This window comes from Chionomys nivalis, chromosome 5 (genome assembly GCF_950005125.1).
Source record: "Chionomys nivalis chromosome 5, mChiNiv1.1, whole genome shotgun sequence".
In the NCBI taxonomy this organism is placed as follows: domain Eukaryota; kingdom Metazoa; phylum Chordata; class Mammalia; order Rodentia; family Cricetidae; genus Chionomys; species Chionomys nivalis.
This window is the reverse complement of record NC_080090.1, coordinates 25,616,793-25,643,094: the sequence shown is the minus strand read 5'-3', so window position 1 is coordinate 25,643,094 and position 26,302 is coordinate 25,616,793. Positions and strand designations below refer to the sequence as shown.

Genomic DNA, 26,302 nt, shown 5'->3' with positions numbered 1-26,302 from the left:
AGGCTATGGAAATTTGTACCTCAGCCCAGAAGAATGAACTGCTGGCAGTCAGCAGCATGGCTACTGGACCAGCCAATCAGATACTAGGACTGCCTCAGCCACCTCCAGGACAAAGAGCCAGCTGGGCCCCAGGGGCTGGACCAGAGGGGCCCAAGGGAAGGCCCTGTCTGAGACCTGTGCCCCAGGCGGCAGGCAGGAAGGGAGGTAGGGACAAACTGGTAGCTTGTAGAATGGGAGGCATGGGAATGGTACAGAGAGCCCAGGCAGGACCCCTGCACAGCAAGGCCATGCTGGTTCCCAGGCAGCCCCCAGGTTCTCTGACAGTGCAGTCTGTGCTCCCAGCAGACTGGAGCAAGCCTCACAGCCACCCCATCCAGGCATTCCCCTCTCCTCCTCCAGGTAGGCAAGGACTCTTGTGGAATCATTCTAGAATTTAGAGGCTGACTCATCTCCCAAAGAAGAGAAGCAATGATACAATGTGCAGTTACAATTAGGCATATGGCACACACCTTTAATCCCAGCACTCATAAGGCAAAGGCAGGTGGATCTCTGAGTTCGAGGCCAGCCTGGTCTACACAGCGAGCTTGAGGACAGTCAGGACTACACAGAGAGGTCTTGTCTCCAAAAGAGATGTGCAGTTACAGTTGTTACCTCCTTGCCCTGATCCCATTTCACAGATAAAGAAATTGAGAAAGAAATTGAGGCTTAAAACAATGAAGGGTCATGATCTTTGCTGAATAGCTACTTTGGGATTTGAATCCAGATATACTTAAAAGCTTTTTCCTTTCTTTGTCTTCCTGCCTAATCAGGGGGCAGCCTCTAAATCTTTTTAAAATTATTATTTTTGAGACAGGGTTTCTTATAGCCCAGACTGGCCTTGAAACTCACTGTGTGGCTGAGAATGAACCCGAAGTCCTGATCTTCCTGCTTCCCCTCCCAAAGGCCGAGTTTATGCACTGCTGCGGATGAGGTTTCATGCATGTTTGCAAGCGCTCTACCAACAGTGCGCACGCGTGCAGTGATCGAGCGCCAGCTGGAAGCCAGAGTTCTATGCACGCTATGCACGTACTCCAGCCCTGAGACTCCCAACTCAGAGCCTTGGCTCCAGTTTTCAGACCTGGCTTTCGGCTTCTCTCAACTTCTGGGCTGACCCTCTCTGTCCAGTCTCACCTCCTACCATCACCCCACAGAGACATCTGGGGCTCCTGCAGTCCCAGGGCCCTCGAGAATAAGGAAACCCCTAATTACAAACATATTTGCATGAAGACTCGGGTCTGTGACTGCAGTTAAAAGTGGCAGGAGCACCTGCCACCAGCTTCCTGGGACATAAATGTCCCCATAGCCAGGTTGGTACCATTCAGTGTTTATTTAGATACACATAAAAGAACCTTGTGGTTCAGACAGCTTGTGCTTTTTCCTTTGGTCACATATATATACACATACATATATATGTATAAGTATGTACATAAACATATACATACACATACATGTTTTTTATTTTTTTAAAAAAGTCAACACATTACCAGTCCCCTACATGCTTTCTATACTAAGCAATATATACAGCTTATTATATATATGTGCATATATATAATATATATTTCAATAACTACATTCAAGTAATGAAACACAGGATTTACAGTTTCCCTCGGACGGCAAAGGGAAAGCAAATTCACAAACAGTTCACAGAGGGAGTACTGGGAGCCCAGGCAACAAGAGCCGAACCCTCTGAGGTGAGGAGGCAGCAGCAGCAAACACCCAGTCACCCGCGGCTGTCCACGGGCATGCGGATGCAGAACCAGGGCAGACTGGCCTGCTCTACTGGCGTGTAAAGCAGGTCGGGGAGCTCACTTGTCCAGGAGTTGCTCAAACTTGGGGTTTACGAAGGAGAAGCCACGGAAGGCTGCCTGGTCCATGGAGTCGATGAGGTTCTTGTCACTGTAGGAGAGGCGGGGCTTCTCACTCAGGAACTCTTGGTCAAAGTTGCTGTAGTCTGCGGGGGATTTCTGTGAGGGAAGGCAGCAGAGGGTGAGGGTGACCGCCAGGGTATCTCCAAGGTCTGCCCTCACAGGCACAACAGGCACCCAGGCCTCTGAGGCCCTGGTCAGGAAAGCCAGGGCAGTCTACTCAGTCAGGAAAGAGGGTATCACTGGTGGCCTGAGGGCAGTCCCACCATTTGGGTATTGCTAATTCCCCAAGGGATGAAAAAGGCGGGAGAGGAGCGTGGGTTAGTAAAGACGGGGCACCCTTCAGGACAGGAGCCGGTGAACTCAGCCTGTGGGCCACATGTCTCCTGCTCTGTTTTTAAAGGGGCCTATAAGCTAAGAATAGCTTTTGCTATTTTTGTTGGTTTTGGTTTTGGTGTTTTTGAAACAAAGTCTCATGTAGCCCAGGCTGCCTACAAATTCATGATCCTCCTGCCTCAGCCTCCCCAGTGCTGGCATCATCACCAAGCACCCCCAGCTCTAGCCTCTATGATTTTAATGGTTAGGGGAAAAAAAATAAAAGGATATCCAATGTCACATGAAAATGAAGTCAAATGCACATTTCTGTGCCCACAAATCAAGTTTTATACAGCCACACTCGTCAACACGGAGTACGGCTGCACGGGACTGCCTGGCCTGCAAAGCTCTAAATATTTATTCTCTGGCTGTTTATAAGAAAAGTTCCTAATTCACTGCCCCGAAGGATTGGATGAGATAGGTTGCGGTGACCCTCGGGCCAAACTGAGCTGGAAGGCACAAGCATTTAGCTAGTACTGGTTTTGTTTGGCAAATTGTTGGGAATCACATCCGGGGCCTCGTGTGCATGTAGCAAGTGCTTCACGACTGAGCTACATTCCTAGCCCTTAGTGCTAGGCTTTGATAGACTCCAAAACAATATTTTTAACAGGGAAATTCAGATTTCTGGCTTCTTTTGAAAACTGGTAGATTAGGGGAGCCCTGGGTTCACTTCCCTTTTTCATCTTACCCTACACCACAGTCCCAGGAAGAAATGCTACTCTTTCATTTGCAGGAAAACAGGCTCAGAGATGTCAGGCCTTGCTGTGTGGTGAACCCATGATATTTCTGCCTCCACTCCCTAAGGGCTGGGATTACAGTTATGTGCTACCATGCCTGGCTTTAGTTTTTTATTTTTACCTTTATTTGGGAGGACACTGACATGCTAGGTGAGCACTCTGCCACTGAGCTAGCTACACTAGGGCCCTTGGGCTCAATTCCTATTAGGTCCACTCTTGGGGCTGGGAGCCCACTGCCTTGCTCACATGTCTGCCCTGCCCCCAGTGGGGCATCACACCTGACTAGTGTGTGCAGGAAGAAACTTTTCTCTGTAGCAAGAGCTGGGCCAGTTTGTCACCCTGCTCCAGGAGCCTCTGAATATAAGATCCACAAAAGGAGATATAAGATATACACAGGAACTTATATAAATATAAGATCCACACAGGAAAGTGGCCTGCTGCTTCAAAGCACAAATGTGGGGCATGTCACAGAGACTGCCCAGTGGGAAAGTGTGTCCCAGAAGAGGACAGAAAACAAGCAAGATAAAGACAGGCAGAAGACGCTGTGATCACAAAGGGATACTGTGCCCTAACTTCTCTTTTAAAAGACAGGACCATGCTGTGTATTCTGGCTTCAAGTTGAGAACCTCCTGTGTCCGCATGAGTGTTAGGATCACAAATGTACATCATCACAACCAGCAAGTTCCAACTTCCCAGAGGTGCTATCCGCTCCCTATTCCAACCAGTCCAGTGGCCTCTGAGGACCTGGGACCTTGATGGAATCATCACTCACTACCAGGAATGCCCTCTAGCTGCCCTTTGTCTGGTCTGAAGACATCCCAAGCCCTACTAACACAGAGCAGTTCTTCCAAGCAGTCCTTCAGACCACTCTGCTCCCTGCGACGCAGGCTCCTACTGATATACACTCCCAAAGCAACCCTAGATGTGTGCCCTGTGACATCTCCAGTACAGTTGTCTTCAGACTGTCACCAGTGTGCAAATGCCTCGTCTATCAGACTGTCACCAGTGTGCAAATGCCTCGTCTGGGCTCCTCCAGCACTAGGGTGTTTTCTTACTTCACCAAAGCCCAGCACAGCATTCTGCTCCAACAAGGACTCAGCACGTCCAATATCAATTGGAAAATGGATATGATTCATGAGTAGATGGATGGAGGTGAAACCCTAACTGTGGTGGCCAAGACATGGTTTCCAAAGCACAACGTATTGAAGAGTTTAGTTACAAGGTGGCTGACTTATGGTGGTGTGCACCTGTAAGAGGCCAGCGTAAGTGCAGGAGTCTGAGTCAGACTGAACAATACAGTGAGGTCCCGTCTCCTGGTCCCTGACCTCTTGGAAAAGATCACACTATGCATCTCCAGCTGACCTGGACTTACAATGATCTCTTGCCTCAGCACCAGGTGCCTCACCGCCACCACCACTACTGTCACCACTACACGACTTCTTTGTTGCTGTTCTGAAACAGGGTTCTGCTGCACAGTCCTGGCCAGCTGAGAAGTAACTATGAAGACTGGGCTGGCCTCAGATTTGTGGTTACTCTCCTGCTTCTGCCTTCCAAGTACTGGGATTAGAGGCATGATCTATCAGGCCTGCCTGTTTCTGCTTCTTATTTGGTGGTGCCGAGGATCAAACCTATGGCTCTGTACACACTAGGTTAAGTGCTCTACCCCTGAGCCATATTCTCCAGCTCACGACCCTGAGTCCACAGTTCCAAGTGTCTGTGAATGACTGCCAGAGTCAGACTGGGGAGATTATGAGAACACGAGAGCACAGGCTTGGTACAGCATGCCAGGGGAGAACAGGAAGCCGGTTTGTTGGGAAAGGAAAAGGGGCAAGTGTGGGAATGGTGTAGGAAGGGGGCAGGCCAAGGGTGGGACCAGGCTTGGAACAGGGGTGGGTGTCATACCACTTTGGGCTTGAAGGGTGGCTCCACCTTCCTCTTCTCCAGCAGGACCCAGTTGATAGTCTTGAAAAAGGGATGAAGTCTGATGTTTCCTGTCATTCCCAGCCTCTTGACTGGCTCCCTCTCAAACAGCTGCAATCCACAGGGGCCTCGGTCAGGACTCAAGGCCATGAGAAACTGGAGCTTTTGCAAACTGCTAGCAGATCAAGGGCTCCAAGGCCGGACAGGCTCAGCCCAGGAACTCTGAGGCTGGGGCTAAAGCTCTATGTTTTACTGCCACTAGTCAGGTGCTGAGTGTTCCCAGTCTCTAGTGCTTCTACTAATTCTGAGGCCGTCTGAAGATGCAGAGAGGGAGGTTAGGTGACCCACCCAAGGTCACTAGCACTAGACAGATGAAGCCAGACTCAGCCTCAGGTCTGTCTGTCTCCCTCCGAACCCTTAGTCACCACACCCTGCTGATTCCAGACAGGAGGCCTAGAAAAGAGTGCCCTGGGAACAGGGACAGATCAAGATGTGGGATGTCAGGCATGGAGCCCGAGGGAGGCCCTATTCCAGAGACAGGATCTCCTGGAACCCCAAAGCCATGTGTCAGCCAGGCTTACCTTCTCCATGATGTCCTTGGACTCCTTGGTGATCCAGCGGGGATAGTGTGGCGTGTCCACCCGGATGGACTCAAAGAGTTCATCCTCATCATCACCATGGAAGGGCGACTGACCAATGAGCATCTCATAGAGGAGGACCCCAAAGGACCACCAGTCCACAGAGAATGTGTACTTCAGGCCCTGCAGGATCTGGGGGCAACAGTGGTCAGAGTAGGGAACCAGCCTTCTTTAGGAAGCTTCCATGACTCTACCCTACCAAGGTTGATGGAGGAGGGTCATCTGTCTATGTGTTATTTCATTGGTTAATAAAGAAACTGCCTTGGCTTTTTGATAGGACAGCAGCTTAGATAGACAGAGTAGACCTAACAGAATGCTGGGAGGAAGAAGACAGTGAGGCAGAGGCTATAGCTCTCCTCTCCTGAGATGGACGTAGATTAGAATCTTCCCAGTAAGCCACCACCTCGTGGTGCTACACACATTAATAGATATGGGTTAATCAAGATGTGAGAGTTAGCTAGTAAGTGGCTGAAACTAATGGGCCAGGCAGTGTTTAAATGAATACAATTTGTGTGTTGTTATTTTGGGTGTAAAGCTAGCCGTGCGGGAGCTGGGTGGGACGAAAAGCAGGCCTGCTTGCCTCATCACTACACAAGGTCAAACACATAGTTGAGTGAGAGATGTCTACTCACTTCAGGGGCGATGTAGTCAGGGGTGCCACAGAAGGTGCTGGCCCGGTTCTCCCCAAATATATTCTCTTTGCACATCCCAAAATCAGCTATCTTGATGTGGCCATCTCGGTCCAGCATCACATTGTCTAGCTTGAGGTCCCTGAGGAAAAAAGGGACAGAATATCCCTGGGTGCCAGTTCTAATCATCCCTAGCCTTGCTGCCATATGCGGATTTCAGCCCTGCAAGTCCACAGCTTTTCCTTGGAGCACAGAGAACACAGAGGAGAAAGGTGAGTTCAGCATGCTAAACACAGGTGCCTTCTGGCAGCAGCCTCTATGCTAAATGTGGGACACACGGTATCCTACTTCCTGAAGCCTTGAGTGAAGTTCAGAGGTACTGACACCACTTGCTCCTTGTCCCCTAACTGGCTGGCAGGTATGTCCCACCCCCTTCCCAGCTCTGGTTTATCTGACTCAACAAGGGCAGGGACCGTGTTGATTTCCCCATTAGTCATCTGAATGGGAACAGTAATTGAATGTACACACAGCACAAGGTGTATCCTGAACTTCAGCCACCAGACAGCCTCCAGTCATTCTAGGCATGGACAAGCAAATTGTAGTATGTATCTCCCTCCCACTTTTTATTTATTATTATTATTTTTGATTTACACATTATGTATGTGTGTCTGTGGGTGGGTAAATGCACATGAGTGTAGGTGCCCACAGAGGCCAGAAGAGGGCATCAGATCCTTAGAATGAGAGCTACAAGCAGTTGTGAGCCACTGGACATGGATGCCAAGAACCCAACCCTGCAAGGGAAGCAGGTTCTCTAAATTGTTATCTCTGCAGCTCCTCACTCCCACCCCAGAAAACTGGTTAGCACCAGTATTTGATAATACTGTCACATGGCTTGGTTTGGTTGGTTTTCTTTTCTTTTATGAGATAGGGTATCAATATACAGCCCAGGCTGATTTTTAATTCTTTTTTGTTTGAGACAAGGTCTCATTATGTAGCTCTGGATGTCCTATGTAGCCCAGGCTGGCCTCAAATTCACAGATGTCTGCCTGCTTCTGCCTCCCAAGTGCTGGGATTACAGAGGTGTAAAAACACAACTTGGCTCCACAGTTAGTTCCTGCCTGATAAATAGTTTAATGTCATCCCACATTGAGATACAGAGCGCAGGCTCGTCTGCATATGCTGAGCATAAAGTAGGGAGACTCTGTGCCTGCAGGGCTGCCGCCTTCCAAGAGCACTGAATATGGACAGTGAGCTCCCAGCTCCTAGAGCTGCACCAGCCTCAGCTGAAGGGACAGAAAAATCCTTGTACTGAGTTAGGGGTTTAAGCAGATACTCAGCTAAACACTCATTCTAAGCAGTGCTGGAACTGTGATCAGGCTAGGCACCAACCTTCCCAGAAGTCTAGGGGCCCTAATACCACCAATACCTGTAAATGACGCCTTTGCTGTGTAGAAACTGTAGCCCACAGATGATCTCGGCCGCATAAAACCTGAGGAAGAGACAGTGATCCAGGCTTTTGCCCATCAGTCCCATCCCCCACCCCAGGACAGGAAATGCTATCAATAACCCTACTGACACCATAGACCCAACCAAGCACAGTCTTTATCAGGTGAGTGGAGGCTGGAAGTCCAGGCAGCAAATTGGAAGGGAAAGTTAGACAATGTTCTGAGGTAGGAGGGCATTTCTGTGACACAAGTGTGCAAACACATGCCACTAGTTTAGGGTATACATATGCTCGAAGGCATTACTATTGTAGTCTGGGAGTCACACACCAGGGTCTGTAGAGGGCACTATCCATTCTGCTGTTCTGCCTGGGGCCCAAAGAGAGGACGAGGGCCCAGAGGACCTGTGCTGGCCCCATAGTCAGAGCTTGCTTCCCACACAGTGTCCCAAGTGTCCCCAGTGCCAGCCCTGTCCTGACTCAAGCCTTTCCTGGGGAAGGAATGAAGGATAAAGGGCATTAGACTCAGCCAAAGAGGCATTAGACCTCTCCTCACACAGGGTCCTCACATACGTAGCACGGTAGAGTTCGAAGCGGCCTTTGTCCTGAATGTGGTACATCAGGTCACCCCCATTGAGGAACTCCATCACGAAGAAGAGGTGGTCCTAGAGTGGGGTGAGGGTAAGCAGAGGTAAAGCTCATGGAGCCTCCAAAGGAAGTAGGGGACATAGGACCTGGGCTGAGGGTAACAACTTAGGAGGTGTGACTGCAACAGACACAGCCCTGCCATGGGGGAAGACGGGGTTGGTCGGGCACGGGCAACAATGGGAAGGCCAGAAACCTTGGTCTGGAAGGTACAGATGAGGTGGGTGAGAAAGGGATTCTCCCAGGCGAGCGCCAGCACCCGCTTCTCCACCATGGTGCACTCCACATCATCGTCGATCAACACCACATCCTTCTTCAGGCATTTGATGGCAAAGTACTGGTCTTTGCCCTTTAGCTCTGCAAGCAGGACCTACCAAAGGGAAGGATGTTGAGCAACGGCCCTGAGGTTACCAGCACCCAGCCTCTGGTGCTCAACAGGAAAGCCCTGAGCCCTGGTCGCAGGCTGCTCTCACCTTGCCAAAGCTGCCTTTGCCCAGCACTTTGTGGAACGTGAAGTTATCAATGTTGCAGCGGGTGCTACCCTCCCAGATCTTGCCATAGGTCCCATTGTTGTCTGTTAGAGAGACGGAGAGACTAAGGTCTCAGTCTACATGACTCCCTTCCCAGGGGTTAGGAGTAGGCGAGGCAAGGGTCTCAGAGAGGAGAGAAGGAGCTCACTCCCCATGGGTGGTACCTCTTCCCAGAACTTACTAGACAAAAAGACTTATTGGAATCCCAAGGGTGAGTTGGGGAAGGAGTTGGAGAGAAAGGGGCTCAGTACCTCATCTCAGGACTCACTCGGCATGAAAGACTGGCACCTTTCTTTGCACTGTTGGGGAATGGGAGATTTAATGGGGGTATTTGACCCAGCTTCACCTAGGGAATCATCTCCAGAGACTCCTGTCTTCTTCTCAAATCCCTGGTATATTCCAACAGTCTCTGATGGTCCTGAATCCAGCTTCCGTGAAGATCTCTAGGGAAAGGGCATAAGAAGTAAGCCAAGTGGTAAGACCACTGTCAGAACTGCTAGGCCAGTGAGAGGATCCCCAATCACAATCCCCCTTGATCCCAATGGCGTCAGATGGGCAGAGCCCAGGACTCCCGGACATACTCCTCCTTTCCCCTGGCCCTGCGATCTAAAAGGCACAGATTATAGGCACAGGATTTTAGTGATTGAACCATACCTTCCTAAGCAATAATAAATTGTTTAATCTCCTATTTTCAAACATTTTTTACATTTATTTGTGCATACGTGCAGCACATATACGCACACGTGCATGTGCCACAGGACAACCTGTGGGGCACTTCTCTCCTAGTCTATAGGTTCTACAGCAGGAACTCAGGCTGTCAGGCTGAGTGGAAAGAGCCTTTACCCATGAAACCTCCTGCTAGTCACTCATTTCATTTCTGCTCTAGAATTTTACTCTAAAGTTTTACTATCCCTTAAGTTCCAGTCATAGGTAAATACATACACATCATGAGAACCCTTTCTTATATACCTAACACACACCGCACACTGTGCATTCATACTCCATACACACGTGCAACCATCATATATATTATGCATATACAACATAGACATGTATGCACAACATACATTCCACATGCCATACCACCCACCCCACATATCACACATTGCATACATACAACATACACACACACACCATGTAAACAAACCATATACACTATGCACATACAGCATATGTATATACATACCACATACTCTATATACCACCCACTCATAGATAACACACTCTGGACACACTACATACCAAATAAATACCACACACAAACACACACACCTTACACACACAAGATACATATAAACACCACACAATATACCATACATGACACATATATAACACAGACCCTGTTCTTGTTCAGAATGTCCCAATGCTCAGCTCTGTAGTCACTGTCTCCCCTCATGTAAAGAACTGCCTGAATGAGGAATTTCCCAAGATGACAAGGCTACCTCTCTGTTACCTAAATTCATCTTACAGCCTCACCTTAGGGCTCTCAGGCACTCTGTGAGCCCTGAGAGCCTCTGCTTGCATCACCCTGGGTCCAGACCCCCATGCCCCTGCCTACCTGGCTCACTTGGTTCAAGGCCTCAGCCAAGAGCTTCTGGTTGATGCCACATAAGTTGGCCACCTTCTCTCGGCACTTATGGTGCACATTCATGCCACAATCTGTAAGAGACAGAAGCAGAGCAACCAGTGTTAGGTCTCAAAAATGGGCAGGGAGGAAGAGAAAAGGGGAGGGGGGGCAGGGAGGGGAGGAGACAGAAGAACTCTTGGACTTCTGAGTTTCCTCTCAGGGATGAGGGCATCTGAAGCCATCATGAGCATTTCGAATATTTCATGGTTTAAGTAAAGATAAAGAAAATATCTGGATGCAGTAACTCACACCCATAATCCCAGCAATTGGGAAGCTGAGATAGCAAGACTGTTCTGCATTTGAGGCAAGCTTCAGCTATACAGTTGCAGATTAGCCTGGGCTACAGAGATCCCGGTCAGAGAAAGAGAGGAGGAGAGAGATGGGGGAGAAAGAAAGGAGGAGGGAGACAGGAAGGGAGAAAGAGAAAGGGGAAAAAAAGAGAAAGGGTGTGAAGGAGAGAAAAGGGGGAGAAAAAGAGAGGGAGAGGGGAGGAAGAGGAGGGGACAGCGAGGGAGAGAGAATGGAAGCTAGTTATAATCCCTTTAACATCTGGGACAAGCGAGATAGGCCACTTTCCTCAGGACCTTGAGACTCTCCTAAAGGGAAGCCTGGGACAAGGGAGCCCAGGAGTAGGGCCTGCTAGTGTGTGGCAAGCCTTGGTTAAGAACTTCCAATGACTTCTCCTCAGTGAGTCCCTAAATGCACACTTGAGGATAAAGTTCAGGATGGAGACTTGAAGGGCAGTGGGGAGGGGTTCCTCCTAAATGAAGGGTTCACCCCAAATGAAGTGTGGACAGATAAGAATCCTTTGAAGTATCAGGGAAAGGGGTGAAGGTATCATGGTGGGTGCTGGGGCTTAGGAGGTTGGGGGTAGCTGGGAGCTGGGTAGCACACACCTTCACACTTTAACCCCTGCTTCACCAGTCCCCAGAGCAAGCTGCCACAGTGGTCACAGAAGGTTGGGCTCATGTAGTTGTAAACCTTGAACCGGTGTGGCATGTCTATGTTGAAGCGTTCTTTCTGGAACTAGAGGAGAAGGGTATTATAGGTCAGGGGTCACATGCCAGTTCTCCCCCAACCCTGTACGTTGTCAGATTCATAAAGAGTTCTACTAAGGTCTGGGAAACCCAAAGGCCCAAAAAGGAAAGGAAGGCTAGGGCACCCACAGCCTCCTATCTAACCAATCCCCCGACCCCAAGGGCCCAGCTCACGATGGTGTCCCGGCTATTGGCAGCAGTGCCAGTGCAGCGGCCGATGATCTTGTCAATGCATTTCTTGTGGATGGCAGCGTTGCATTCTTGAAGGGGCGCAGGCCCGGGACAGGGAAGGGGGGGTTACCAGAGTCTGAGCTGGCACTGCTGGCCAAGCTCAGCCCTCTGCACAAAGCCAGCCTTCTCACTGGCCGCCCACACCCTCACCCTACACAGGCATCAGCTCAGGGCTTCATTTTTCCCTCCTCCTGCCAGCCCTTCCAGAAAGGGCCTGGAAGGCATGGGGCAAGAGATGGGCCAATCTAAAGGGCTGTAGAAAATAGAGAAGGCTCAAGGACTCCTAGGGTGGGGTGGGGGGTGGGCAGAAGGGAGGATGTATAGGGGCCGGAGAGCCTCTCTTTCCCATTTCTTTATTTCAAGATAGCAAATAGCTAGTAAGTAAACTCTCTTTTACATGAACACATGACATGCCCCAGTACAAAGACACCTGTACATGCATACAAAGCTTGCATAATCACAACAATAGGCTTCTTTTATTAAACGCTCACCACCTGCTAAGCCCTTAAAACATAGCTTACATATTTCATCCCAGTGGGCCTTCACACTTGGATCTATTAAGCCTAGCTTACGGACAAGGAAACAGAGACACCTGGTCAGTGTGAAGAACTTGGCCTCACAGTGAACAAATGGTAGAGCAGCTTATGCTTGCCCACACCTGCAGTCTGCAAAGCCTGCTCCACAGTGTGTGTCATGGTAAAAGGTGTGTTCACACCTGTGCATCAGAGATACTTGCATCCACAAGCACACAAAGTCAGGGGAGTGCTAGTGAAGATCTCACATCCACCCGAGGATAGAGACCTCGTGTGTGCCCGTGGCTGGTTTGGGGTTGGTTTCCGTGTAAATTCTACAATAGTCTATTTTTGGAAACAACCTGAGAACCTACACAGAGTTGGGAAGGAATGCACAGAACTGGCTTTGGCAAGCTGCAACAAGCCAGCCTGGCACTCACCGACTCAAGCACACACACTCATGTACACAGGGCTCTTGTCCAGACATGCCATCCAGACCCAGGGATACAAACAACGGCACGCGCTTAAGCACACACACACACATGCACTGAGAGACTTACGTCTGCATTTGTAGCCTTGCTTGTTGAGGCCCCTGGAAGGCAAAGCCCCAGAAGAGTGAGTGAAGGTAGATACTCTAGTGAAGATACGCAGTCCCCTCCCTCCTGGGCCACCCCAGCAGGTGTCGCCACCCTCACCAGACAAACTCTTTACACACAGAGCAGAAGGTGGGTTGCCCAAAGAAGGTGGCGATGAATTCGTGGTTCTTAATGTAGTGGATTTTGGCCTGTTTAATGGCTCCACGGCGGTTCATGGTTGGGAACTTGGCGTCCTCCTCACTACGCATAGACTGTTTGCAATCTGTGAGCCATAGGGTGAAGTCAGCCCCAGGGTTCATGAAAGTAGCTCCCCCTGCAAACCTCCCAAGATGGTCCCAACATGCCCCCATGGGAGTTGCTTCCTTAGGTACCAGTGCAAAGTTTTCCCCTGACCTGGCAAATGCGCTTGCCCCTGCCCAGGTGGGGGGTCTTACCCCCATCCTCCAGGAAATACTGCACAGACATCAGCACCTTGGCCTGAGGCTGCAGGTCCAGCTGCAGGGGTGGGAGGGGGATGTCAAATCAGTGAGGGTGGGCCTGGCCCAGGTGAGACTCAGAACCCATCCCAAGGCCTCCCCCAAGGCCAAGGGGGGCCCTATAGCCTGGCCAGGCAGTGGCCAGGGAGGAGAGGGTGGACAGGGAGGAGAGGCCCCGCCCAAGCCCCGCCCCACTCTGCACCCAGGGTATTATTACATTTGGGGAAGTGAAAGGATTCAGCCCACACCCTGTTAGCCATGTGGTCCAGAGCAGCATGGAGGGAAACTCCCACCCCATCCCCCTATGCACATGCAGACATCACACCACCATGCCTGAAACACACACACTGTACTCTGGCACAGGTTCTGCACTAGCCCAGACCATCTAGAAGGAAGGACCTATGCCTCTATTCCAGGGGCATTTCCTTAGGGAGAGCAGATGCCCATGTGCTCCTGTGGCTAAGAATCTGAGCACTCTCTCTTCCATCTGAGCGTCTTCATTCCTCATTGAAGGCTGACCAGTGCTTCCAATGGTCACTAAGCCTTTTTAGTTTGGCTGCAGAAGCCTACAGGATTGTATTAGCACTGGCATTCTACTGCCACCAAGAAAACCAGACAGAATACTGGACAGATGCACGTGTCTAGAGTCCCAGCTAGAGCAGGTGAGTGGGCAAGCTGCCGCTTTCTTCTCTCAGCTCTTTATTGCTAAGTAGCATGATGTTGGTCCCATGCCTGGCTAGACCTGTAATAGCTTTGTTTTTAAGATGTATTTATTATGTGTAGAGTATTCTTCCTGCATGTACCTGCACACCAGAAGGGGGCACCAGAGCTCATTACAGATGGTTGTGAGCCACCATGTGGTTGTTGGGAATTGAACTCAGGATCTCTCCATCTCAATAATATCTTTAAAACACTCCCAAATAAAACAACAGGTACCTCTAAGTAGGAGGCCTGGCGTTGAGTGGGGGCACATCACTTTATAGTGCTTATCCTACCTTTCCAAAATTAACAGGTGGGGAAAAATAGTCACAGTAGTCATGATAATTTCCCTCAGCGCCTACAAGGTGTCACATTCTGCAGTGTCTCCATACTTGGCGCTGCTGGAGACTGAATCTATGGTTTTGTGCGTGCTAGACAAGCATTCTGCCACTGAGGTAATCCCCAAGTCTAATTTTACATTTTTAAATTTTGAGACAGGATCTCATTAGGTTACCCACCAGGTCTTAAAGCTGTGACCATCCTGCCTCAGCCTCCCAAGGACATAGGATTATGAAGTCAGGACAGCACAGCTGACTTGCAATAAAGCACTGCAGACTAGTGCTCGTTCCGCAAAGGGACCCGGAGGTGGAATGTCTTTACTCCTTTTAATGGAAGTACAGAGGCTCGGGGTTGAGGACCTGTGACGTCAGGGCTGGGACTCGAGTCGTACTGGTAACTGGTATAGAGGTGTGCCCACTCACCAGTTTTCACCCCAAAGCACAAATGCACATGCAGGACCACAGCACATGACCCTCTCACCCAGAACTCCGCCTTGCCATTGTTCTTCTTGCAGCGCTCAGCCAGTACTGACACGCCCACAGTCACCTCAGACAGTGGGTCTTCAGCTGCCCTCATCAGCACAATCTGGATGACACGGCCCTCGTAGATGTGGGCATCGAATGTTGACTTCCACTCAGGATACATGGTGGGCTTCTTCTGTACCAAGGTCTTCCCTCGCTCTGCAACCAGGGCCAGACAGATGACATCAGGCTAGGACTCAAGTCCTTCCTTCCCTCCTAATCCCTCATTGTCACACAACCTACTCTCTCCCCAGTCCTGAGGGTCTGCTCTGGCTCTCCAGCAAGCCCGCAGGGCATGCAGCAGCCTCCTGTGCCTGCAGGGCACTCTGGCAGCCCACCCTCAGTGCTTCACTCCTGCTTTTCCCTCTCCTGTAACCCTTCAGCTCCACCTCCATTTCAGCCTCCCTTTCTGTTACCCAGTGAACACATGGAAGCATGGCCACATGACAGCCAAGGACTGGTGGCAAGGAACATGGCCTGGCCTTGTCACGAGTCCCAGACAGAGACACGGGTCAATGTATTCCTCAGGTAACCACTAAGCCACAGCCATGATGGGATTGAGGACAAAGATTGTGACAGTGTTTCTAAACCTTCCTGCCATCAAGTGACCCTGATATTCAGAGACTTCCTGGAGGAAGAAGCAGCTCAGCTAGAACCTAATGGGTGTAGGCAGTAGCTGGCAGGGAGCAGAAGGTGAGACCAGAGTGAAGGAAGCATCCCCAGTAAGCTACCCTGACCCCAGGTTCCCTCAGAGGTGGGAGGGGGATGTCTCATCTCCTGTGATCTGCCCACCTATCCCTGCTGGGGGAAGAGGGCAAAGACAAGTCAGTTCTGGAACACGATAGCCTCAGTGTCCAGCTCAGGGCCTGGCCCAGCAGACATGTGGAAATCGCGGGATGAAACCTAAGACACAGGAGGCTCAGTTCAACCAGTTCCGAACCCTGGAGAGAACTGGGTTACTTCTGTCTTCCTAGTCCTCAGCTGGGTAGGTGAGAGAGATAAGAAGAATCTAGGTGAGAAGGTCCCATGTCTCTCTAGGGACTAGCTTCCAACACTACCTGTGCTGAGTGCCTCCTTCATCTTCACAGCACAGAATGGCTGGCTTGCCTCATCCTCTGTCTGCAGCGAGCCCAGCTCATAGGAGTTGAAGGAGATGCGCAGGAACGGCGCCATGGTGAAGCCTGCAGGGAGATTGTACACATGATGGGTGACGGCAAGACAGTAGAGTAGAGGCAGTGGAGACCGCTGCTGGGGATACCCAGGCACCCACGTTCCACAGATCTCACACCACCTGAACTGCCCACATGGTACACCAAATGTAATGGTGCAAATGGGGAAAGCTGGGCAGTCTAACATTAAGTCTGGACGTGAGGCACCTCTGGTAAAACTAAAAGGTGGGACACCAGACCCATTGGGTGATAGCCACTATGGTGACTGCTATTTTGTCAGTCTGCCAGGCCAGGGTGCTGTCCTCATTCCTGAAATGGACCCTGGAGACATTTGAGTCTGTGATCCTGATACAATCATGTGGGAAGTCACTGAGTGCTCCTCTCATGGTCAGGGGCCTAAGCAGGCCAGGGATCCAGTATGTGCTGGGCCCCCTCACAGTGTCAGCAATGCCCTCTTCTTGGCTGGGCTCACGAAAGCCCTCTTGATTCTCTGCTGCTTTTGCTCATAACCACTCAAGCAAAGAAGCATGGCCAAACTGAGTCCTGCTTCAGCAACCAAAGAACCCCACTCTTAAGATGGGTAAACTGAGACCCAGGCTGAGCCAGACTAGAAGGCTCTACCAACTCTACCCTGACTTGGTTCAGCACACCCCACCCTTCTGAACACAAGCCCCTTGGGTCACATGCCCCCTACCTATTTAGATTTCCTGTCTTTTCAAACTGAGAATGGAGACAGCAACCAAGATCCCTTCCAGGCAGGTAAGGAGGTATGAAAGAGACACAGTGGGGGGATGTGGGAAAGGGGTGCAGTTTCACATTTTCTTTCAATTCTAAAACTATATTTTAATGTTGACTATAATATACAAAGATGGACTCAGGGTACCCTTACACACACACACATACACACACCCCACAAACAAAACCACCACCAAAACTCAGTTGCCCTGCACGAGGCAGCTCCCTCCATCTCCTCAGCAGGGCCATCAGAGCAGCAGCCAGGTTTGCCCAGAGCTCCCAGTCCAGATGAGCTCAACAGGAAACATTGACCAGCCCAGAGTGCCCAGCCAGAGTTTACGGCCCACGCCAGAGCAGACAGACTAAAGAGGTCGATTCCACCAAATGCTGCCCAGGTCTGGCACCTACTCGGTAAAAGGCAGAGCAGGTGTGCAGTCTCAGCCTGTGCCCCTGCCCCCAGTCTCTGATCTGAAACCAGCAGGTGGGCAAATGTTGAGCACTGGACCGGAAGGAAGAAAAGAGAAGCTGCGTGGGCTCCTGGCCTGGAGTATGCATGAGCATGGGCTTGCAGGGCGACAGATCAGCAAGAATAAGGGGCCTAGTGTGCTCTCCATGGCTAGGACAGACACCACCACCACAGCAGCTTGAGTAGCTTGTTTCATCTTACAGTCTACAGTCCATCATAAAGTACAGGAGTGTGGAGACCAAGCTGTTTCCTGGCTTGCTTTACAGGCCATCAGCTGCCTTTCTTGAGTTTTGTTTTTTGTTGTTGTTATTTGTTTTGTCTTTTTGCTTTTTAGAGACAGGGTTTCTCTATGTAGCTTTGGAGCCTGTCCTGGAACTTGCTTTGTAGAGGCTGGCCTCGAACTCACAGAGATCTACCTTTCTCTGCCTGAGTGCTGGGATTAAAGGCATGCGCCACTACACCAAGCTCAGCTGCCTTTCTTATACCTGGCAAGACGACCTGCTCAGCAGTGGCACTGCCTGCAGTCAACTGAGCTCTCCCACTTCCATCAAGAAAATGCTCTACAGACTTGCCTGTAGGCCAATCGGATGGAGGTGTTTTCTCAGCGGGGGATCCCCCCCCCCAGTTTGGGTTAAGCTCACAAAAAACTAATGAGCACAAGGAGAGTCACAGAAGTGAGTGCATCTGTGAGACCCTATGGGAATAAGATACGATGGGAGGTCAGTAAATGGTGGCGTGAAAAGCACAATACAGAGGACTGGCATTGGTCACATGTAGGAATCTTGGACAGATGCCCCAAATCCCCAAGGAAAAAAGACATCTTGGACCTCCTACTGACCTCAGAGTCTAAGGCATCAAGTGCCCCAGTGAGTGCTTTCAGGGTCTGAAGTAAAAAGTAGGGCCCCTCCTAGCACACACTTGCTGTAGGCCACATACCAAAGGCCAAATCACAGCAGGCCCAAGTCTCAATGAGATCACCAGGAAGAAGGCAGGGTAGTGAGCAGCTGGCTTCGTACTTCAGAGGGTAAAGCTGAACAGGCATAGAAAAAATAAGAGAAGGGGCTTAGGTTCCTCAGAGACATGAGATTAGAGCCATCCCAGTGGCAAATGGTAAGGCTGGCTAGACACAGGTCCTTGACACCAGTGCTGTCTTGGCTGTGTGGCTATGCAGGCCTTCTGAGTTTCTGCAGCCTCCTCCTCCAGTGAGGGCTGTCCCTGGTCTCTAGGTGCTCATGAGAAGCCCACTAGGATAAGAGCCAGCATCAGCCCACAGGCCTAGGACACGCCCCTTTGTTAATGCTACCCCATGCCCTACGGGACACCCTCTCTAAGTCTGCTCATGTACCCTACTGGGTCTCTTCTGTGTCCCCAATTCTGAGATGGAAAATCATGTCTGCAGGAGCATGTGGCTACTGATCCTGGCCAGCCTCTCCCACAGCTCCCCCTGGTGTCTAGCTCTGCCAGCAGGCCCAAGGCTTTCCTTGCTCCTAGCTTGCCCTGGGCTCACAGAGCTGTGTGGAAGACAAAGAATCAGAGCAGCCACAGGAGGGTGATGCAGGAGCTGACCCGTGGGCTGCCCTTGAGGTCTGTACTTCAGCTCCCACTCATCACAGCTTACTGTTACAAGCCACTGGAGGGAAAACCACAACCACAGCAGGTCTGGGCCCCAGCCCTGAACCTGCATCCAGGCCACAGTGCTACCAGCACTGGGGAGTCGTGGTCTTTGTGGGCTGCCATGGACTACCCAAGAATCATTCAGGAGTCAAATCACCTTGCCCCAAGTTTCTGGGACAAAAATGAAGGCAAAGGCGCCTGCCAGTGCTAATGCCCATTTGGCTCTCATTTGGAGTATTCAGACCTTAGAAGGGAAACAAGCTAGCATCTGCTGCCATCTCAGGGTGATCCTGAGAGAGGCTCTGGGCAACAGTGCCCATCTGCACAGGGAAGTCGGTCTGTCCACAGGCTGCTGGGTCTGTGCAGTGGTGGGAAGACTAGGGGCGAGCAGAACACAAAGGCAAGGTGTGCCCAGTATTTATAAACCCCATGCAAATAGGCCCAGGGTCACAGGCCCCAAAGGAAGGATACTGCCTGGGCCTCAGACTTTGCAGGCCCAGGGGACAGCGGGGGCTATCCTCACAGCATTCCATGGGGGAGCAGCAGGCCTTCCCCATTGTTGGGAGCTCTGAGCCTCTATGCTCTTGCTCTCCCATTCTGTCTATGAGGAAGAGACCAATGGAAAGAGCCAAACAGCCAAGATGTCAGTCTCAGCTCACGCGCTTCTGCGAATCTGTGCTGTCCAGGATGAACATACTGCATTAGCCTTGTAGCTATATTTGCACACTTTATCCCCGCGCAGCCCTAGGTAGGATTTTCTAGAGAAAGAAATCAAGGTTTCAAGAGGGTAAGTGACTTACTCAAGGTCACACAGTGGTAAGTGGTAAATAAAGGGTGGGAAGATTTGAACGCAGGCCTATTGGATGCTGCAGTTCTTTCTACACTCATCCTGCATCCTGGACTGGCCCTAGGCCTGTCCTCAAGGCCACTCCTCTCCTCTTGCACAGACACCTTAACTATTGTCTTTCCTCCATTTCTGAAAACATAAACTGGCCTGGGTCCCTATCCTTGCCAGAAATCAGAAGCCTTGAGGTAAGGAAGGCAGTAGGTAAGTCACGGCAGACAGGTCACCTTTTCCAGAGCAAATAGAAACCTGTTTCCAGACAGCCCAAGGTATTGAGTGAGGCTAGCTTCAATGTGACAAGGGAGGCAAGGGCTGGCAGCAGAATGGCACCTCCTATGGGCAGGCAGAGAGTGCTAGTCTGAGGTAGGCAGGTGTGGGTGGCAGAGGCTACATGAAGTAGGATCAGGGCTCCTCAGGGCTTTGCTCCCGGGTAGCTGTTGAAGAAGTCAGATGACCCACCAGGCGCTTCAGCTGATGTTTTCTTGAGCCTGTCTACACTTTCCCATAGAGTCTGATCGAGGTCTCTGTTCTCATCCCCAGCCCCAGCCTTCCCCACTGTCCGTCCAGTGGACAAAACCCTACGGCTTGTGAGACAGAACCAGACCAGGTAGAGGGAGCCTGTGGGATCTGAGACCTTTTATGCAGAACCTTGACCTTAGTTTTCAATGTACTACAAGGAGCTGGAGACATCTCCAAATGAGAGCTCCTGGTAGTACAGAGCTGACTAGATGCCAGTGCAGCAAAGTGATGCCTCCTGGGGCTGTCACCCTACTCGGTGTATAGGTCTGCGAGGGAGAGAAGAGCAGACATGGGTCTGCTCATGGGATGGGATGGATTGAGAGGTGCTGTGACAAGCAGAGCAGAAGAAGCTGGCCCTGCAGTCGTAAAGAACAGAGTCGGCATGAAGAACAACCAATCTGGGCCTGTGAACAGAAGCACCTGGGAAGCTGACCTCCATGGTGGAATTCCCAGACAGAACCAAGTCAAGGAGGCCATGGGCTTTCACAATTCAGAAAACAGGGCCAGCAGGAAGAGCAGAGAGATGGCCTCTACCAGAGCCCATAGTCTTAGGTCACAGCCAGGTCCCAGAGCAGGGAATGCCTTCCATGGGACTGGCCTCATGTCCTTGCCACCCCTCGGGACCATGTACTCTCCTTCCCTGACTCTTCAATACTCTTATTCCTCCCTGCTTTCAACCACAGCACCCTCTCTCAGCTGTGACCTTCCCACAGCATGGAACCTTCTCAGCTAGCACTGTTCCTAGAAGTCAGATACCTTAACCTGCCATTTAAGGCTTCCTACACCCTGGCCCCATCTTGGTCTCCATCTCAAATCCCTCTGGCTGCTTGGCACGTCACCTGTCAGCCCCCATGAACCTGTGCGTGTCCCCTTAGCCAGAATGGCCTTCTTCTCATGTACCAATCCAAAAGTCCGCCCTGGTAATCTTTCCTCACTCCCGATGAAGGCAGCTGCTGCTGACTAGTAACCTGTGCCACTGTCTCAAGTGCTGAGGACTTGGGTTTGTTGTAGGTGGGCTGGTGTCTCTCCCTCGACTTCCGTCATCTCTCTCCTGGCTACATGATGGCCGCTCAAGATTCTCACTGCTAAGAGCTTATGCTGGTAGAACTCAGTATAAGACCCTCAATTCAACTCAATCCAACACACACACACACACACACACAAAACAAAACAAACCATGAAAACCTGGGTAAGTTACATGCCAGTGTGGTGGGCACTGTCTGTAATTCCATCACTCAGCAAGAGCTACAGAAGGACCCTACCTCAAAACCAAAAAGAATCCCAAACACAGTGCATGGGCATAGGAAGTGGGTCCTGGGTGGCACAGTCGTACCTTTCCAGTTGCACAGGGGTCGGGCTACCCTAAGAATCAAGTGAAAGCTGGGATCTTCTCAGGAAAATACGCACGCAGTGACATGACTCTGCACAAAACAGGGTGGGGACTGGAGTCACAAAAGTTTGCCTCAGTCCCAGGCTGGTCCCATGTGTGAGTACCCCAGACAGAACAGGCTGATGGGACACAGTGTGGTGGAAGGCAGAGGAGGACTGAGCAGGATGGGGCCAGGGTTTGCTCAGGCAGTGAGGATCGGGAGTGAGAGCACTGAAGTAGAAACGAGGCCACAAATGTCTCCTGGCTGGAGGGCGTCCAGCCTGAGGGCCAGGACTTGGGTTCCTGTCCAATGGCTCACAAGTCCTCTGCCAACACACATGGGGTAGGAACGCTTTGAGCCTGCACTGGGTTCAGAACTGTAGTGTTCTCACAGACCCCCGGATCAGGACTCTCTGAGCTCAATGAATGGAAAAATTGCAGGTATCCATGACGGAAAAACAAAAGCCCTTCATTGCCCAAGCCTGAAGCCAGCTCCTTTGAGGACATGAGGTTCTCTGTGAGGAGCCATGTGGAGGGGGAACATCCAGGATTCTCCAAAAACAACCACACATGTACACACATGGGCACACCAGCTAACCTAAACACACGCATGTGGAGTCTCCTTCGAAGGCAGACACACACAGAGCTACACACACCCCACCCTAGGATAACACACACACACACAGTGTGCTAAGTCATAATATACAGACAGTAACAGACACACTCTAGGCAAAGAGACAAACTCAGAGGCCTGGAAGGTACTTGCATACCTGATAGATCTGGCACCGAGTATGGCTTTTCCTGTCACAGGATCCTTGGGCACAATGGCTGGAGAGAAAAGGAGGGAATGGGAAGGATAGCAAGGAACCAGGCCAGGATGAGTTTTCCTCTTCAGAAGATCCAAGGAGAATTCCAAAATATGGAAGAGAAAGGACAGGCTGGTCAAGCACATCCCAAGGCAGGCCTCAGCTTGCCCACTTGCCTGCAGGGCCCTGAGGGGAAGTGAGCCAATGCTGAAGCTGGAGCTCACAGGTGGCAGTCACAGACCTGGTGACTGAGGGAGGATTTTAAGTGTTGTGGTGGGGGCAGCCCACACATGCCCTCCATGAGCCCAGGCTCACACTACAGAAGATGACCAAGAGACTGAGCAATTAAATCAAAGCCACAAAGGCAATGGGGGCCAGGAGGGGGAAGGGAAAGGGGAGGGGAAAGAGTTTCCAGCTCAAACTCTTAGACCTGCCCATCAGACATATAAGGGCTGAGGGACTATGTTTGTTTGTGGGGGCGGGGAGGACTGCTCTGGTGCCCCCCAGTTGGTGGTCCCAAGTCTCTCCCCCCTCCTCTCTCAAAGAGGGTCCCCAGAATGTTCAGATTTATAACAATAAACTATTTTGTGTCTGGGAGAAGGCAAACTGGCCACTTTGGTCTTTTGCTGTCTATAACCTCCAAGATGGGCAGTGTGTGGAGGACAGACCCAGCACTTCAGGGATCTGGAGAAAGCTGGAAAAGCTAGGAGCACCCATATGTGGGCCATCCCCTTCACAAGTTAATAAATGAACTGGTGAGCTCAGGCCTAAATGGGTTGGTTGGGTGGATATAGTTTAGAATATGGCCAAGCCTCTCTAGTATCTCCATCTGCAATATGGAAATGATCACACCCATAGACCATGCTGAGCACGGGGCCTGGAGTGAGGCAGAGATATACACAGAAGCTGTACACACTGCCATCCTCCATCTGGCCCTCTCTCTCCCACCTGCCCCACTACCCATCTCCAGCTGTCTTTGATCCTCTTGGGGTTAATCCAGCTGTGGGATGCCCTAAACTGCCCGCTACTCCAGGATCCCAGCTAGGCTACGGGTCGTTGAGTCCACAGTCAACAATAGCTCCTCATGGCCCAGAAATCTCCATGTCTTGATAACCTAGACTCATAGGCTTTCTCTGGCTCTGCCACTGGTGAACCCCAGACACCCTCCTACCATGTCCCCAACAGCCCTGCAGTCTATACCACATAGACATCTGATCCAGCCTAGGCCTAGTGGCAGGCCTGTTTACTCAACATGTCTAGAGATGTGATCCAAAGCTTCTGCTGTTGTGAAAACAGCAGCTCAGCGACCACAGGCCTGCCCTCCTGGCCCCAAGAGGGACCTCTGAGGGACAGCTGTTCTATCCTGTATCTGAGGTCTTCCAAGTTTTCCCACCAAAGGGAGGCCCTTTCCTCCCCAACCTGGCTTTAGATTCTCAGGTCTCACTTTGGACCTAGAACCCTATACTGTAGGCATACGTGCCCACCTGGCTCTCCAACCTCACCGCATAAATGAGTCAAAAAAAAAGTTCAAATTAGCCTACAGCAGCCTACTAATGCCCTGCTTCCATGTGTCTTCATGTGCCAGAGTGCCCACGTTCACAGTCATCAGGCAAGAAACCTGGGGCTTGTTTTCTGCTTGCCTGCCTTCCCCACACAGTCCACTCCCAAGCCTACCTTTGTAGCGAGCTTCCAGACCTCTCCTGATTCCACCTCCTACCCCAACCCGGTCGCTACTGCCAAGCCCAGTTGGAATACCTGCCTCCCTGCAGCTCACCTTCCCCCACTAATTCTGATGTCCCAGCTCCCAACAGGGCTTTCAAGACTTTTAAGACAAAGTAAACCCTGTCACCCCTGACTCAGCTCCTAGTGTTTCCTACCAGATCTATCTACCTGTAGCCTTGGCCTCCCTGAGGGCAGCTGCCTTCTCCTCATCCCTGTGCCCTGGCTATAGGGACCCTTTCACTTCCTTGAAACCAAGTTCCTTCTATGAGGAGCTTCTGTGTGTGCAGTGTTCTCTTTTCCTACACCTTACCCATCACAGTGGCTCTTTCCCATCACGTCTCACATGGACACCCCTGCTCTGCCCACCTTTGCCCCTGTAACTTCACGATAGCCATTTGGCACAAGCTTCCATTGGTCTCCAGCCCTCCAACCTCCTGGGCCTGTGTGCTACACCACCATCCTTACCATTCTTCATCGCCAGAGACTTTCAGCTTCTTGGTCCCAAACAGCAATGGGCAAAGACAAGTTGACCTTCTCTGTATTCCTGGGACATGACGGTTCCTCCACTAACTGCTACACATCAGTGATACAACGCGGATGGGCATACAAGCCCCACTTTCCAACCTAATCATTTCCAAATGCCTGACCATTCTCTGACCCAAAGGGTGACTTCAGGGGTCCCAAGGATAGGCAACCGGATAAGAGGGCTCACCACCTACCTCCTCATTATGGGCCCAAGCAGAGAGGAGCAGAGAAGAGCCCTAAGCAGCTAGTTGTGGGCTGCCTTTCCCTTCTCGTCATACACTGTTGTGAGATCTGTTTTCCTCATTTTGAAAGGGAGTGAAGGGGACACAAATAGGAGCAGACTGTGCTGCTGACTGGGCATAGCTACTCTGCCCTGGGGCCCCTTCTGAAGAGGACATAGGAACACCGAATCAATAGAGCCCTCCCCAATGCCTACTATTGTGGGTGGCAGCAGAACTAACAGAATGAGAGAGTCACAGACCTAATAGCCAGGTAGCTGTGGCACCCGGCCAGTCCCAGCCCATCAAACAATAATGGCACATTATTAATATCATTTAATAGACCTGAATAGTTAGTCACTCTGCACCAAGCACTAAGTGCTTTCCGTGCCTTCAGTTCCTGCTATTGTTTGTTTGTTTTATAGTTGTGGGGTTTTTTTGTTTTTGTTTTTGTTTTCAGGACAGGGTTTCTCTGTGTAGCCCTGACTGTCCTGGAACTCACTTTGTAGACCTGGCTGGCATTGAACGCAGAGATCCACCTGCCTCTGTGTCCCAAGGGCTTAGATCAAAGCAGTGCACCACCACCATTCAGCCAGTTGCTGCTATTTTGCATACATTATCTGCTGTTTCCCAAGTAGCTCATAAAAGTGAATTTAAACATCATTGTCATAGAAAGAAACCAAGGTACTGGGTGTGAAAACCACTTGCACAGATTTATCCACATGGCTGCTTGGTGCTTCCTAATTTTCAGAACACAGCCCCTTGCAGGTGGCAGTGCCTACTGGTGCTGAAGTTCCTGTGCTCTGGCTTACAGGCTTGGAACAAGGGAGGACCTGGGGTTGTGGGGCTGCAGGCAACTTATTGGTCTCAGGCCCTTGTCTTCCACCAGAGTTTCAGACAAGCCTGGACAGTCTTGGTATAGAAAGCCTGGTCAACTGGCCTAACCCACGGGTCAGACACTACTCCCCTCACAGGCAGAACTGGGGTGAAGCAAGCCTCAGGCAGAGCTGGTCAGTCCTACTCTGAAACCACTTCCTGGGCAGCCCAGAGGAAGTGAGTCTCCAGAAACATCTTGGACCAGCTGGGTCTCTTTCCTGGGCCCAAGCCTCGGAGACTGGACCCCAGGAGGAAAATGTGCTGCTGGGCAGGCCGCAGAGTTCAGCAACTCCTCTCTCTCCAGGTAGAATGTGAGGACAAAGCAGCTGTAGGTCCCCCATTGGCCTATGATGACCTTGGCCCCATGACCAAACAGCCCACTCACTTCCTCTTCTGTGGCATTAGCCACAGCTTGCAGCAGCTGACTAGAACCCTCCTCCACACTTGTGCCCTTATCTCCAACGTCAAACCCTGGTCAGTCTGGGGGCCTAGGTCATGTGGGCAGATCCCCCTCACACTATGGCCTAACTTCCTCCAACCCTGGTGATTTCTTTTTTTTTTTTTTTTAGACAGGGTTTCTCT

At 51.0% G+C, this 26,302-nt stretch overlaps 1 protein-coding gene across 4 annotated transcripts in view; it reads right to left on the bottom strand.

Annotated features, from left to right (window-relative positions):
- Window positions 1-474: 474 nt before the first annotated feature.
- Window positions 475-26,302, bottom strand: part of Prkcd (protein kinase C delta) — a 31,663-nt gene continuing 5,835 nt past the window's right edge. Inside the window, exons 2-19 of one of the 4 annotated variants that reach the window (XM_057769646.1) lie at window positions 22,344-22,462; window positions 15,916-16,038; window positions 14,817-15,016; window positions 13,257-13,317; window positions 12,922-13,084; window positions 12,787-12,818; window positions 11,658-11,743; window positions 11,343-11,472; window positions 10,378-10,478; window positions 9,088-9,262; window positions 8,763-8,863; window positions 8,486-8,659; window positions 8,218-8,309; window positions 7,630-7,692; window positions 6,207-6,345; window positions 5,518-5,706; window positions 4,919-5,047; window positions 475-2,003 (exon numbers count right to left, since the gene is read on the bottom strand). In XM_057769646.1, the coding sequence (XP_057625629.1) occupies window positions 1,845-2,003; window positions 4,919-5,047; window positions 5,518-5,706; window positions 6,207-6,345; window positions 7,630-7,692; window positions 8,218-8,309; window positions 8,486-8,659; window positions 8,763-8,863; window positions 9,088-9,262; window positions 10,378-10,478; window positions 11,343-11,472; window positions 11,658-11,743; window positions 12,787-12,818; window positions 12,922-13,084; window positions 13,257-13,317; window positions 14,817-15,016; window positions 15,916-16,030 (2,109 nt within the window). In that variant the 5' untranslated portion in view covers window positions 16,031-16,038; window positions 22,344-22,462 and the 3' untranslated portion in view covers window positions 475-1,844. The remainder of the gene's footprint in view (window positions 2,004-4,918; window positions 5,048-5,517; window positions 5,707-6,206; window positions 6,346-7,629; window positions 7,693-8,217; window positions 8,310-8,485; window positions 8,660-8,762; window positions 8,864-9,087; window positions 9,263-10,377; window positions 10,479-11,342; window positions 11,473-11,657; window positions 11,744-12,786; window positions 12,819-12,921; window positions 13,085-13,256; window positions 13,318-14,816; window positions 15,017-15,915; window positions 16,039-22,343; window positions 22,463-26,302) is intronic. The other 3 variants (XM_057769645.1, XM_057769644.1, XM_057769648.1) reach the window with 3 other exon arrangements.